The sequence below is a fragment of the Silurus meridionalis genome, chromosome 1 (genome assembly GCF_014805685.1).
Source record: "Silurus meridionalis isolate SWU-2019-XX chromosome 1, ASM1480568v1, whole genome shotgun sequence".
NCBI classification, from domain to species: domain Eukaryota; kingdom Metazoa; phylum Chordata; class Actinopteri; order Siluriformes; family Siluridae; genus Silurus; species Silurus meridionalis.
In genome coordinates this window covers 29,833,546-29,849,026 of record NC_060884.1, presented here as the reverse complement: position 1 = coordinate 29,849,026, position 15,481 = coordinate 29,833,546, and the positions used below count along the sequence as shown (strand labels likewise).

At 37.0% G+C, this 15,481-nt stretch overlaps 1 protein-coding gene across 1 annotated transcript in view; it reads left to right on the top strand.

The window, feature by feature from the left end:
- LOC124385866 (protocadherin-9) overlaps window positions 1–15,481 on the top strand; it is a 256,615-nt gene that overhangs the window by 237,638 nt on the left and 3,496 nt on the right. Inside the window, exon 4 of the mRNA XM_046849302.1 lies at window positions 12,554–12,740. Coding sequence (XP_046705258.1) covers window positions 12,554–12,740 — 187 coding nt within the window. The remainder of the gene's footprint in view (window positions 1–12,553; window positions 12,741–15,481) is intronic.

The following is a 15,481-nucleotide window of genomic DNA, read 5'->3' as shown; positions in this document are numbered from 1 at the left end:
AATAACATCCACTCTTCTGGGAAGGTGTTTTACTAGATTTCAGCATGTGGTTATAGAGATTCAGGTATATTGGCATAAGTAAAGTCAGGTCCTGATATCGGATAAAGAGGCCTGGGATGTACACACTTACATACACCCTAAAGTTGTTCAACAGGCCACTTAAGATCTTATACTCCAACCTAGGCAAACCATATCTTTATTGAGCTGATTTTGTGCACAGTAACATTGTCAAGATGGAACAGGTTTGGGTCACCTAGTTCGAGTAAATTGAATATGCAATACTTCCGCTTCCAAAGACATCCTGTACAATTGTGGCCTCCAACTTTGTAGTAACAGTTAGGGGAAACCCATATACCCATATGGCAACATTAGCCAATCTATGAGAACATGTACGAAGATCAACAGGGTGAATGGTACTTTCCACAAAGTTCCTTTAGGTAGAAGAAGAAAAAAAATAAGAAAATATAAATAAGAAAAAATGCACTACAGTGAATTTCTTCATTGCATATTTTCTGTGTTGTCCAAAAAGTTATACCCATGTCAGGTTTTGAGTTGACAGTTATATTTTCTGTTTTGTAAACACCTTATAAAATGTAAAAAGTGAACATTGGACAGCTCAATATTATATTTCGGCATTGCTTTGTGAAAGTTGTTTGGTCTGAAATGTCAAAATGCAATTCTACTTCAATATATACAAATAATATAGGTGCATTCTTACTCCTGGCTGGCTCTCCAAATTTGCCCTGTTGAAGAAACTTTCTAGAGATGCACACTGCTGAATACAGTTTTTTTTTTTTTTCCCACCCACCCAAGTCTTTTTTGCTGCATGGATTTAAGAGATGCTGTAGATACCATGGATCCAGGGTCAAAATAAAATAATTGCAAAAGCCAGGAGCTTTGTAACCAAGGTGGTTTTTGATCATGTGCAATGCAGAAACTTTATGGTTTATAGCCAACATTTTGTACACAATGGGCCAGTTTTGGGTTAAAAATATGCATGTTTTTTGGGAGTTGTTGCTAATGCTAGATGCTTAGCTTCAACCTGCGAACATTCAATCATTAGTTAATGCATTTCTTCATATTACAAACATTGCCTCCAAAAACCTTACACAACATATTTTGTGATGCAAATCATCATATTTTAGGTTAAAAAGACTGTCTTCTTTTCTCTTCAGAAGTAGTCTCTCAATTATTATACAGTAATTTCTCTCTTTTCTTTCCTGGCCACTAAAAAAACTTTGGAGGAATGCTTGTTTAACTCTCCTGAGCCTGTTGAATGTGTAAATGATGTTTCCTGAACTTGTGCCTTATAAAATTTTGGCTTTGTCCCTTTAAAATCAAAACACACAGTAAATAATACAGTGTCACATCTATAGACATGTTTCCCCAGAATGTTCTTGTGACCCTCTTGGAATTCTTTTGCAGCACGGTACTGGGCCATAATCCAGTGGTTGGGCCTTTCTCCATATTCATATAAGGAACTGAGTCAAATATCTGCACCAGGAGCGACAAAGGCAGCAGTTACATTTTCGAAGCACGAAATTATTGTAGGGTAAAATAAATAGGTTTAGTTGGATTGATGTTTCTGTTCCGCAAACATTTACTTCTCAGAAAAAAATGAAAAAGGGAGAAAGGGAACACTTGCGAATAGCTCTGAGGCGATCTCCATATGCAGACCAGGGCAAGCGTGAAATATGCATGAAACGCTGACAAACAAAAGATTAACGTGTGTTTACTCCAGGCCATGGTTAGATGTTGCGTGTAGAGACATTTAAGCATTCTCTTCCTGAAAAAGATTTGTAGCAATATTTCACGGTCTGATTTTTTTTTTGTTTGTTTTAAATACATTCACGTGTGTGCAACATTTCAGTCTGAATAATGTGCCTGTGGATAAAGGGTAGTGCATGCTAATTCTAGTATTAACTCTAATCAGAATGACATGGTGAGATCCGACTTAGAACCATTTGCCAAGATTAAATTAGTGTTAGGTCATGAACGATTACTTTTGGACTTTTTTTGGACGCAGCTTGTAGCGTGTGGTTAATGCATTGTAGCAAAACGCTAGAGGGGTTTCCGAGATCTGTTTCGTTCTAGATTGGCTCATTAACACCCTACACTCGACAAAATTAGCGAGCTTAACACCAAATCCTCTGGCTGTGATTTAGTACAATGGAGTAAACTTCACACAGTGCTGACAGCAACTCATCAGACCTAATAGGAGCTGATCAAAATAAACTCCTTTCTACCACACACGTGCAAGAATCTTTTTTGTTTGTTTGTTTGTTAAAGGGAATGAATTTCACAGATATAAATACCTTTACACTTTTATTCTGCTTCTACATTTGTATATACATTTGTCTTTTTCTTTTTTTTTTCTTCTTCTTCTTCTTTCAACTGCTCCTGTTAGTTGTCGCCACAGCGGAAAATCAGTGTCCATACCCCCCTGTCCTCTACATCTGCCGCTTTCAATCCAACTACCTGCATGTCTTTCCTCACCGCATTTATAAACCTTTTTGGCCTTTCTCTTTTCCGCCATCCAGGTGGCTCCATCCTCAGCATTCTCCTACCGATGTACCCCATGCCCCTCCTCTGCACATGTCCAGACCATCTCAATCCCGCCTCACCGCACCTTGTCTCCAAAACATCCTACATGCGCTGTCCCTCTAATAAACTCATTTCTAATCTTGTCCATCCTCGTCACTCCCAACGAAAACCTCATCTTCAGCTCTGCTACCTCCAGCTCCACCTCCTGTCTTTTACTCAATGCCACTGTCTTTAAACCATACAACATCGCAGGTCTCACCACAGTCCTATAAACTTTCCCTTTCACTGTCACAGATACTCTTCTATCACAAATCTCTCCTGCTATCACTTTTCTCCACCCACTCCACCCTGCCTGCACTCTTTTCTTTACTTCTCTAATTACTTTGCACTGTTGACCCCAGGTACCTGAACTCCTCCACCTTCTCCACCTCTTCTCCCTGTAACCGCACCACTCCACTGCCCTTCCTCTCATTTACACACATGTACTTCAGGTTGCATCTCTTGCATTGGATTAATTCCACCTGTGTACACCTTCCTCCACTTCTCCTTCTTTTTAAAATACGTATTTACCACTGCCATTTTCATCCTTTTAGCAATATCTTCCACCATTTGCCCTTCCACATTCCTCTCCTTAAAGCCAATCCTACCCATCACCTCCTCATTATCCCTGTTCCCTTTACCAACATGCCCAATGACGTCTGCCCCAATCACTAATCGTTCATTATTAGGTTCACTCTCCACCACTTCATCTAACTCACATGTGTATATCAATGCATACTGTATACACTCCATTTGATTCAGCAACTCCATTGCTTTAGTTCAGCTTCTTCTATATTTGCATCGTTTTGAGAATAATATCCCTGTTGTCAAGCATAGTGGAAAGGAATTTATAAACTGGGTGATTTGGCAACATTGAGGGGGAAAATAATTCAAAACATGAACCCAAAAACTGGGCTAGCAGAAAATCTGCACAAAATCTTAAACTGGAACCAGAGGTGGCAAAAGTACACACATCCATTACTTAAGTAGAAGTACAGATACTCATGTTTTAAAATACTCGGGTAAAAGTTAAAGTACTGATTATACCTTTTTACTTAAGTGAAAGTAAAGAAGTCTTGGCTCTGACATGTACTTAAGTAAAAAGTAGTTATTACTTCTACCTGTTTTAGCTGTTAACTGGACCTCACATCATATTAATATTTGACAGACAGACAGACAGACAGACAGACAGATAGATAGATAGATAAATATATAGATAGATAGATAGATAGATAGATAGATAGATAGATAGATAGATAGATAGATAGATAGATAGATAGATAGATAGATAGATAGATAGAACATTGTTATTGCATAGTACAGGTACACAGCAACGAAATGCAGTTTGGCATCTACCAGAAAGCCAAAAAGCAATCGTGCAAATAGTGCAGATAAATATGTATCATATGTACAGCATGTGATTTATGTGAGCATATGTACAGTGATTAAATATAAAGGCTATAGCAGTGCAGAGACGTGTGGACATCATTAAGAGCCTTTGCTATATTTCCACACTGACAGTTAATGAGGTGATACCGGAGAAAGTGCACCTCTTCAAGTCAAGCTTTTATATATATAATCATATAGATTTTACAGATTTGAATGATGTATTGTTTTTATCTGTACGATCTATAAAGACGGTAATTTATGTTCGTGTCACCATTATGAGGGAAAAACCCACAAAACGCCACCCAGAGGATAAATTGTGTAAAACATGGCGGATTTGGTGTTTGATTTGAGACTTTGTGCAAAAATAAAACAAAAGTTTACTGATTAAAAATATTGTTATTGGAGTTTATTTTTTTATTTTATATCCAAGTAAAGAAGGGACGTCGTGAATAAGTGTATGTTTTGCTGGAGGTTTTAATTTCGCGTCTTTTATATTTATTCATTTATTTATGCATTTATACTTTTTTATAAAAATGGTAAAAACAGAAATGCGCACTGAATTGATAGCGTGATAATAACATCTAGTGCCGTTTACAATAATTTTAATTTTGACTGCCAAATATATATATATATATATATATATATATATATATATATATATATATATATATATAAAAACAAAACGAATTAAAAATATAGTTACCTAATGAACGTATTCAGGCTGAAGATCCACATATAGAACACAAGCAGAGAAAAGATGATGATGATCATGAATGTGTATGTTTTCAGTCATGTTTGATCACTGACTCCCTCTGTCTCATCCACATTAACCCCAAACTTCTTACTGCCTTCTGCCCTGCTGATTCTCATCTTCGTAAAGAGTGCGTCAGGACTTTATACACCAGCGGATTGAAAAAGACGCGCAGTAACAGGAAATCGGTTGTTCGGCTGAAATCGGCGCGCAGTGAAAATAAAAAATATACAGTACAGACCAAAAGTTTGGACACACCTTCTCATTCTAAGAGTTTTCTTTATTTTCATGACTATGAAAATTGTAGATTCACACTGAAGGCATCAAAACTATGAATTAACACATGTGGAATTATATATGGAATTATATACATAACAAAAAAGTGTGAAACAACTGAAAAATGTCATATTCTAGGTTCTTCAAAGTAGCCACCTTTTGCTTTGATTACTGCTTTGCACACTCTTGGCATTCTTTTGATGAGCTTCAAGAGGTAGTCACCTGAAATGGTCTTCCAACAGTCTTGAAGGAGTTCCCTGAGAGATGCTTGGCACTTGTTGGCCCTTTTGCTTTCATTCTGCGGTCCAGCTCACCCCTAAACCATCTCGATTGGGTTCAGGTCCGGTGACTGTGGAGGCCAGGTCATCTGGCGCAGCACCCCATCACTCTCCTTCTTGGTCAAATAGCCCTTGATGCCTTCAGTGTGACTCTACAATTTTCATAGTCATGAAAATAAAGAAAACTCTTTGAATGAGAAGGTGTGTCCAAACTTTTGGTCTGTACTGTATATTTCACCAAATCAGTGAATTAAAACTAAAGTAACGAGCGTGTTTTGAAAATGTAAGAAGTAAAAAGTACAGATATTTGTGTAAAAATGTAATGAGTAAAAGTAAAAAGTTGTCTGAAAAATAAATAGTCGAGTAAAGTACTGATACCAGAAAAATCTACTTAAGTACAGTAACGAAGTATTTGTACTCCGTTACTTCCCACCTCTGACTGGAACAAATGTTCACCTTCAACAAAACAACAAACCCAAGCATATGACCAAAACTACAATAGTGTGGTTGAACACCAATAACCTTATTGTGTTAGAATCTAAACTCTCAATGTAATTGAAACTCTGTTGGAAGATTTATGTTTTTATGGCAAAGCATCAGAAACGTTTCAATAAAGAATGGGTTAAGTATCAAGATCCAGATGTGCAGAGCTGATAAAGCCAGAGCCCAGAAGAATTTATGAGCAGCCAAAATGGTTACTAAGTATAGACCTATGGGATTGATACACAAACAAGCACCAAATTTCTGCTTTTTATTTAATTATGTTTTTAATTCAAATTTTTCAATATTGAAAGCTAAACCATCAAATGCATTCCAATTTTAGGTTAAAGGATTTAAGGTGGTTGAAGATATTTACAAGGCACTGTATTCCTTATAGTCATGAGTCCATTAATCATCCACTTTCCAATATGATCCGCTGACAGTCCCAACCACCAGCCAGCTCTAGCTTATCAGATAACGCCTAGCAAGCTAGCAAAAGCTAGCACATACTTCCTCCACGATACTTGAAGCCATTCAACCCAACCATATTTTTCAAACTGCTGCTCATAGTCCATTAATAGATGGGTTGCGGGTGGGATTTTAAGGGTCAGTACTAATTGTACAAGGCAACAGATGGCTCTCAATGTGAAATGGACAAAAAATGCTCCGTAGTGTGAACTAGCCATGGTAAAGCATGGAAATTCAACTCAGCTTTGGGAAATGAGTGTTTTTCTCTTGCTGCGTTAGTCAGTGGAGGTGTTTATGAGGTTGTTAACTAGGTGCCCCTCATGAGTGAAGGATTAAAAGTGTAAGATTATGCATGCTTATTCACAGTGAAATAGAGCTGCATGCTAACACTTGCAGCACCACTGAGTCCTAATACAACTGTAATCTTTAGAAAAAAAAATAGCTACATTAAAAAAAAACAGCTTACAAACACGCAAAACCGACATCGTATATTACAGAACCAATGAGGGATGTGAAACAGAAAATGTTTTCTATCCGTTCCTATGGACCAGCTCTGCAGGGAGCATTTTTTTTCTTCTTCAGCCCCCGGAGTTTAAGGAAACGGCACTCTGAAAGCCATGTGTGGGATAAATAAATTAAAGCAAACCATTTCTGGAGATGTGTTTTGGCAATAAGGGGAAATATCCACAGCTTGGCTTTTTAAGCAACACTTACAGCACCATTGAAATGATGTTTGAGATGCGTTTAAGCTCCATTCAGACCGTGACTCTGAGCTAAAGCGTATTAGTGTGAATGCTTTGACATTTGTGACTAGCGCCATGATGAAGTCTGGCTCCTTAACATTCAAAGCTTTCAAAGTCGGCGAGGCTTGTAAATAAGCACTTGAATTTCTCTATAGAAGAAATGAACATCGTTTAATCTCAAACTTCACAGAGCCGGATTTGGCAAAGGCGGCATCCCTTTTTCTTTATCTGTACACTCTTTCAATTGGACTGTGTTTCACCAAAGTTTGTTTTTTTGGCGATACAGTGTGAAAACAGGTCCAAAGTTTTGGCACATTCAGTTGTGTTTGATTACGGTTATTGTTTTTAAAATCTCCCATGTGTCTCCAAAACTGGAGAACCAACCACAGTGCTGTTGAATTTTCCAATCAGATTGGCCTGAAAGTGATTTACTCACAAGAGACAGCTTGGTAGAAAGTTGGGGTCAGAGTGCAGCGTCATCCATGTTGCAGCACCTCCAGAGTGGACAGCGTTAAATCAATAACCACCACTACTCCTATAGTAGCTATAAATCAATAAGAGAAACCAAAGGTTTTTGAACATTTCCACTTTATTGGTTTTTTCCAATTCCCACCTAATAGGTGTAAAATATAGGTACAGCATTTTCCAATCGAGCTTGATTGGAAAATGCTGTACCTATATGCTGACACGTTTCCAAACAGCTGCTCATATGCAGACAGTGGCAAACTATTGTCACCCTGATTAACAGGCACAAATAGATGTTACACCCTAACTTTTTATGTTTGCTTTATAACATCTAAAGATAACTAGATATAGACAAAATGTACAGATTATCATTCTGTGATTCATAAAACAAATAACTATTGCCAAATTGTTTGGGAAAAGAGAAGAAAAACACTCGGTGAGGTGCCGTTATTGAAAAATAATCAACTTTGAGAAGCCTAACTCTGTGTTGTGCAGGGTAAGTATTTCGCTCGGTAGTAATGAGGCTCATATGGCACTGATTACACCTGGAATTATGCTAATACTGCTGTGAATAACATTCAAACACACACCGGTACATATGTAAACATGTCTGCAGACACTGAGTCATAATGCAGATTACTTCCATCTGAAGTGCTTTAAGGTTTGATTACTGTTAGACAAATCCTTCGAAATCCATTCAAATAGAAGCAGCAGGAGCTGTAAAATCTTCCCAGGCTTTAAAAAACTGCATTTGGACGCAATTTCCTTCAAAGTCGACACAGAATCGTATCAGCTCGCTAACTCGTTAGCAGTTTCCCTTTTCCTGCCCCACTAAAGCAAACATCAGTCTGTTTGATGAGTATTAGTGTCATGGTGGAAAGGCAAAAGTGAGGCCTGGTAAAATATATTTATACAACAAAAACACATTTCCTATTAAGTTTTTTTTCTTCACACTTTGTACTGAGATTTGCTACATCACTAATGCTGTTGTCATTTAATAAAATGAGTCAGAGAAGTGAGATCCAATCTAAACACAGAGTTTAAGCAAAGCCTAAATAAACTGGATCAGAAAAGTTCTATGTAAATGATCGCATTTAATTTACACATGTGATGTCCAGGCACACAATTTAATAGAATGTCTTTTGATATGGTGATTCTCCCTTTACTTGAACTGGAAGACCCAAACCTGATCCAGCATGACAATACTCCTGTGCACAAAGCCAGCTCCATTAAGATCTACTTAACATGGTTTGGAGAACAAGATCTTGAAACCTTCTTGCAACCCTTGCAACCCTTTTGACAAGCTTTGGGATGATCTGAATCTGACCCCAGGCCTCCTCACCTCACCTACATACACCTACACACACACACACACACACACATACATACATATATATATATATATATATATATATATATATATATATATATATATTCATTCATATTAGTTTGATTACCATTGCAAATGTAGATGCTGTTTGATTCAACAGAAATAAATAGAATCATGATTTGGATTTTTTAACATTTTATTAACACTGGATATATTTTGGTCATTTATATATATATATATATATATATATATATATATATATATATATATATATATATATATATATATATATAATTTTTTTTTTTTCATTTACTTGTGATTTTTTTATCTTTGCATATCATTTGTATCAGTTACATTTCTATTCATGTAATTTTTCTAATATTCAAAACTACTAATTCTAGTTTCACATGTGATTTGTACATTATTTAATTTGTAATTACATTTTGTATTTTCATGATTTTTTTTTTTTTACATGATTAGTACATTATTATTGTTTTACATGAAATGAATATAATTTATTTATTTATTCAGGTATTCATTTTACAGAATTGATACATTTCCACATATGCTGTTTTTACATTATACATTTTTTTTCACATACTTTTTATACAATATCCTTTAAACTATTTGAAAAATATGTAAAAAATAATGATTATTTATCTTCACGTTTGATTTTCACATATACGTTTAATATAATTACTTTAATATGAATTATATCAATGTTTTGCAGAGGTAGTGTTTTGGTAAAAAATAATAATTTTTGTATGATATAATGCTTATATATTTATATCACTGCAAAATTGCTAATGTGTGTATGTGTGTGTATGTGTGCGTGTACGCGTGTGCGAATGAGTCATTGAAGTCTGTTTGAAACATGGTGTCACACACTCTGACTTCTGCTTCTCATTTTGCTCTAATTGAATGTCACTTGCATTCTGGAAGCGAGTCGTTTGCATGGCGATGAGATGAGCTGACCTTTGCTTTTGATCATAATTACAGAGGAGATCATGTCAAAAAATAAAATTCAGTGACACAGGAGTGATAGAAAAAATGTCATGAATGAAATGGATCAGAAAAAGCGCTCAGGCTCATAACAAACCCTTTTGATTTCGCTTTCCTTGAGCAAAATATTGCATTTTTTATTTCTCGTTACATTTGTATAAATTTAAAATGTGACTGTCTTTTGTAATTCCTCACACACTTACTACTGAAAGAAAGAAATTAATTATGCAATGACATTCTGTATGTAAAGAGTAAAACACTTAGTGATGCGTTCTTATGGAAATGTAATTATTTTCCAATAACACACCAACCATCATATGAAAGTGGTGGCACAGTGGTTAGAACATTAGCTCAGGAGGTCTTGAGTTGAAATCCCAGCACCATTCAGCTTCTATAGATGGGCTCTTAAGCAAGACCTTATCTTTACCTCAATTATAATTGCAAGTCACTGTAGATAAGATATTCCTTTTAGACCACACAAACTTACCAAGTGCTGTACAAATTTTACATTAATTAACGAACAGCATGTACTTATTATCCATTTATTATTACATTTGGTTCATTGGTTGCTTAGTTACATTTGGTAGCTCAGTTGTTACGGCATTATACTGCTTATCTGAAGGTTGTGAGTTCAAATCTCAGCACCACCAAGATTTCACTTAACTTCTTAGTTGGAAAACTAAGTGTAACTTGTAAATGATACAGTTGTTGCTCACTTTGGATAAGGGCTTCTGCCAAATGCCATGATTGCAAATGCAAACAGGGTAAAAAACATGCAATAAGTAGGTTCTTTCTATCCTTTGGTCATTTAATGAAAGTTTATCACATTAGAGAAGCTGTGTAAGAAGACCGTCAGAATCAGAAACATAGATTAAGCAGAACTGGGCATTTGACAATATTGAAAAATAAGTGAGGCGAGAATGAGAAACGAGAAATCAATACAAGATTTAATTTAAAAAAAGGTAAATGAGAAGCATGAAACAATGAACAATACACACTGAACTGAATGAATTACTTGACACCAACAACACACACAGGAGTAAATATACATGAACGAATCAAACCAGGAAGTGAGAACAGCTGACATGAAGACATGAAATAATGACAAGAGTGGTGGGGATGTTACATGAATCCAAATCAAGCACATGGCTATGAATGTAGCAGTAAATGGAAGGCAACAAACAGATCGAGAAAAGGGCGAATCTCTGACACCTTTAAACTGTTCTCTCACTATCCGCTCACAGCTTTCTCTCAGACTAAAGAGAAGCAGTCAAGTGTGAACCTCCCTGTCCTGATGATGTGGGAAAACTTAGAAAAGTTACAGCTTTACCTCTTTCCCATTACCACTGGAGACTCCTTCCAGAATTATTGCATAAACATCTCTGTACAGATGTTTGTGTGGCTCCAGTGGAAATAATAATGTATTTGAATGAGTGCTTTAACTGCAGCTACTGTTGTACCAAACACACACACACACACTGGATGTCCAGACTATTTTTCGACTGTTTGTAATTGAATTTTTAATGTCTGGGTCTCGTCTGAATTGAGGATGATTTATTACACTAAAGGAAACAAGAAGGAGGAGAAAAGCTTTACAGTGTTAAAAAAATCTTACCGTTTTTCTTTGAGTTAAAAGTTCTGTTAGAAAATCAGTTTAGGACTCTATATAGAGCATGTCAAAGGACAGCTGGAAATTGAAGTGAACAGTTGATAAGCAACAGTGTTGCAACTATAATGATGGACATTGGATATCACCCAATAATACAGGTACATAACAACAAAATGCAGTTTAGCATCTACCAGAAATGCAAAAAGGAACACTAGCCAATTTACAAGTGCAGATAAATTAGCAAATATTTGCTGTGTACCTGTAATATGCAATATCTATCTATCTATCTATCTATCTATCTATCTATCTATCTATCTATCTATCTATCTATCTATCTATCTATCTATCTATCTATCTATCAGTCAATCAATTTGTAGATACCTGACCATAAGATTATGTGCTTTTTAATATCCCATTTCACATTTAGTCCCGTATCCTGTTAAAAACTCCACTCTTCTGTCTCTTCTGTGTCTCCTACTTCTAATGAAGGGAAAATGTAATGCATCAAAAAAAGAAGAAAAAAGATACAATTGTATGCCTTGAAATATTTTTTCTATCATTCTGTTTATTGATTGGTTTTGATCAGTCTTTTCTAATTATACAGATCTCTTTATTCCATAGAAACTCTGCTTTGTTGCGTATGAGTTTGTATTCCAAGTGACTTTTACAAGACTAATACTGTTACTAAACATACAGAGTTTTGGTTTGTCAGTTACATTGCTGACGCCATCACGTCACCCCATATAAACAGTGTCAGCAGTGTACGCTTCCTTTCTCAGGTAGTTTTGTATTCTCGCTATAAGTGTATGATACCACTGAAAGAACTGATTACGCCAGAAGCAGTTATGCGAAAAAGAGCAGCTGCGTGGGTTTTTTTTTTTTTTTTCATGTTTTCTTCACAGCATTGACAAACTCAAAAGATAAAAATATGAAATAAGTAAAGGCACACAGGCTAAGTGAAACTCTCTTGGCTTCTGACAGGCACCGATTTATTTCCTGGCTCTCAAGACACTGTATGATATACATTTACGCACTGTTTACACATTTTTTTGTGACTCCTTGTCCCATTCAAAACAAGAACTGTGTGTAGATTTTTTTTCTTCATTTATGTGAACAAAAATTTTAAATATTTGATAGATTGCACTAATGCAGGTGTGTCTCATGTCTTTGCCCTTACAGTCTCAGCGGCGCGTGACCTTCCACCTTCCCGATGGCTCTCAGGAGAGTTGCAGTGACAGCGGTTTGGGCGAGCCTGAGTCTGTAGGGGGTGGGGCTTTGCTTTCCAAGCCCCTCCCACTGGCACAGGAGGAGTTCTATGAGCAAGACAAAAGAACTGAGGCAGATGGAAACTCTGATCCGAACTCGGGTGAGTCCCAAATCCAAACTGCATCAGATTTCAAAAACAAATATCACCTTTTTTTCTGCAGATCCATCAATGTGCAAGTCATTTTTCCAGAGTAAGATCTCTCTTTTCCTCTGAACTCATAAATATTCACAAGGACGGTCGTAGCTAAAGTACGGCTAGGAATATTTTACACAACAAAAGCCACGTGTACATTATTTGCCCAGCTTTCTGTAGGTCACTGCCTTGCTGAATGATTTTTATTCATGAAGGAATAAATCATTCACATCACATGCTTGTAAACACCATATAGAAAAGGAAATGGAAGAAAGGAGACTGCTTTTATTCCTTTCTTATTCGAAATTCCTTTCAATCAGGATGACTATAGTTGTAGTGTTGTTTTTGTGCTTTTTATGGCAAAATTTCAATGTGCTGACCTTTATGCCTACCTTGTGAAGGAGTTATTAAAAGTATTTATCGTTTTACTAAAATCTAATCTAGTATTTATAACTATATATTTTTTTATCTACACACATTTTGTACATAGACTGCAGTCATTTTCCACCTTACCAATGAATAGAAAAACTTTTCCATTTTTAGCCTTATGCACCCCTCAGTCAAACCCAATAAATTAGCTAAATGACCAATTTAGCTTATACACAAATTCAATAACAACTCATATCTATTTAACTATTGGATGAAATTTCACTTTGCACTAGGAGACACAAACTTGTTCCAGCATGACAATGCCTCTGCATATGAAGTAGAAGCTATAGAGCTATAGAGCTCTGTCCTCAACTCTTTTAAACATCTTTGGGATGAATGTAAACGCTGACTGCACCCTAGGCCTCCTCAGCTAACCTACATCAATAGCTGAATTTACCCTTGTAGCAGAATGAGCACAAATCTACACAATCCAGTGTAACATTTTCCCAGAAAAGTGGATGTTATTCTTACAGCAAACTTATTTTTAACACACTTTGAGTATAAACAATCAACCAATCAAGAAATCTAAGAGAACCAAAACCTCACTCTATCACAGTATATGTGGTGTTGTATGGTATACATTAGTGTTTCTATAGTAACAGCTCATTCAGAGTGACTTGTTCAGTGGGCGATCTACATCAGTTACACCTAATAAAAGCCTACTACAAAGTTTTGTTGAAGACAAAGAAACTATTATTGACGTGTTGTTTTCTGAATAAACACGGAAGGAGTCTCCATAAGAAGGAAAGGATGTCGACTTGTAACAGCAAGAAGTTGGATTTTATTGTCATTGGTAACTACTTTCTTTGGGCTTCTCCCATTAGGGGTAGCCACAGCGGGTCATCCGCATGTTTGATTTGGCACATGTTTTTACGCTGGATGCCCTTCCTAACGCAACCCTCCCCATTTATCCAGGCTTGGGTCCGGCACTAAGAGTGGCTGGAAAAATTATATTATAAAAATATAAAATGGAAAAGATTCAGCTCATGTACATCCTGTTTCCATTGATCATCCTTGAGGTTTCTATAACTTGACTGGAGTCCTGTGGTAAATTCAGTTGGTTGGACATGATTTAGAAAGGCACATGCCTGTCTATATGAGCTCCCACAGATAACAGTGCATGTCAGAGCACAAACCAAGCCATAAAGTCGAAGGAATTGTCTGTAGACCTCAAAGACAGGATTGGATCGAGGCACAGATCTGGGGAAGGGTACAGAAACATTTCTGCAGCATTAAAGGTCCCATTCAGAACAGTGGCCTCCATCATCCGTAAATTGAAGAAGTTTGGAACCACCAGGATTCCTAGAGCAGGCAGCCCGGCCAAACTGAGCGATCGGGGAGAAGGGCATTCATCAGGGAGGTGACCAAGAACCTGATGGTCACTCTGAAAGAGAACCAGCATTTCTCTGTGGAGAGGAGAACCTTCCAGAAAAACAACCATCTCTGCAGCACTCCACCAATCAGGCCTTTATGGCCACTCCTTAGTAAATGGCACATCACAGCCCGCCTGGAGTTTGCCAAAAGGCACCTTAAAGATTCTTAGACCATGAGAAACAAAGATTGAACCCTTTGGCCTGAATGCCAAGCGTCATGTCTGGAGGAAACCAGGCACCACTCATCACCTGGCCAATACCATCTCTACAGTGAAGCATGGTGATGGCAGCATCGTGTTATAGGAATGTTTTTTTTTTCAGCAGCATGAACTGAGAGACTGGTCAGGATCAAATGAAAGGTAAATGCAGCAAGAGACATCCTTGATGAAAACATGCTTCAGTTCACTCTGGACTTTAGACTGGGGTAACGGTTCATCTTCCAACAGGACAATGACCCTAAGCACACAGAAAAGATAACAAAGGAGTGTCTGCGGGACGACTCTGTGGGATATGTTAAGCAGCAAGTGAACATCCTCAAAGTCGATGTGTTAGAAGCAGGAAAAAGCGTAAGGTTTGACAAGGGCCAAATCGTGAAGGTTAGACATCTGGATCAGAGCATCTCCAAAACTGCAGATCTTTGGGATGTTCCTAGTCTGCAGTGGTCAGTATCTATCAAAAATGGACCAAAACAATATTGTATGATCAGTGGCCATAAAGTTATGCCTGGTCAGTGTAAAGTGTAGTTATAGCTTTGAACCAAGCCTAGATTTTGTGTGCATTACCCTGACCTTGCGTCTGCAGTGCAAACACTTCGGGAACGCTCTATTCCTAACTCTCCATCACATTAAACTTGCATTATGCTTGACCTCTGTTGCTGTCTCTGCGACTGTTCTCGCCTGCCATGTT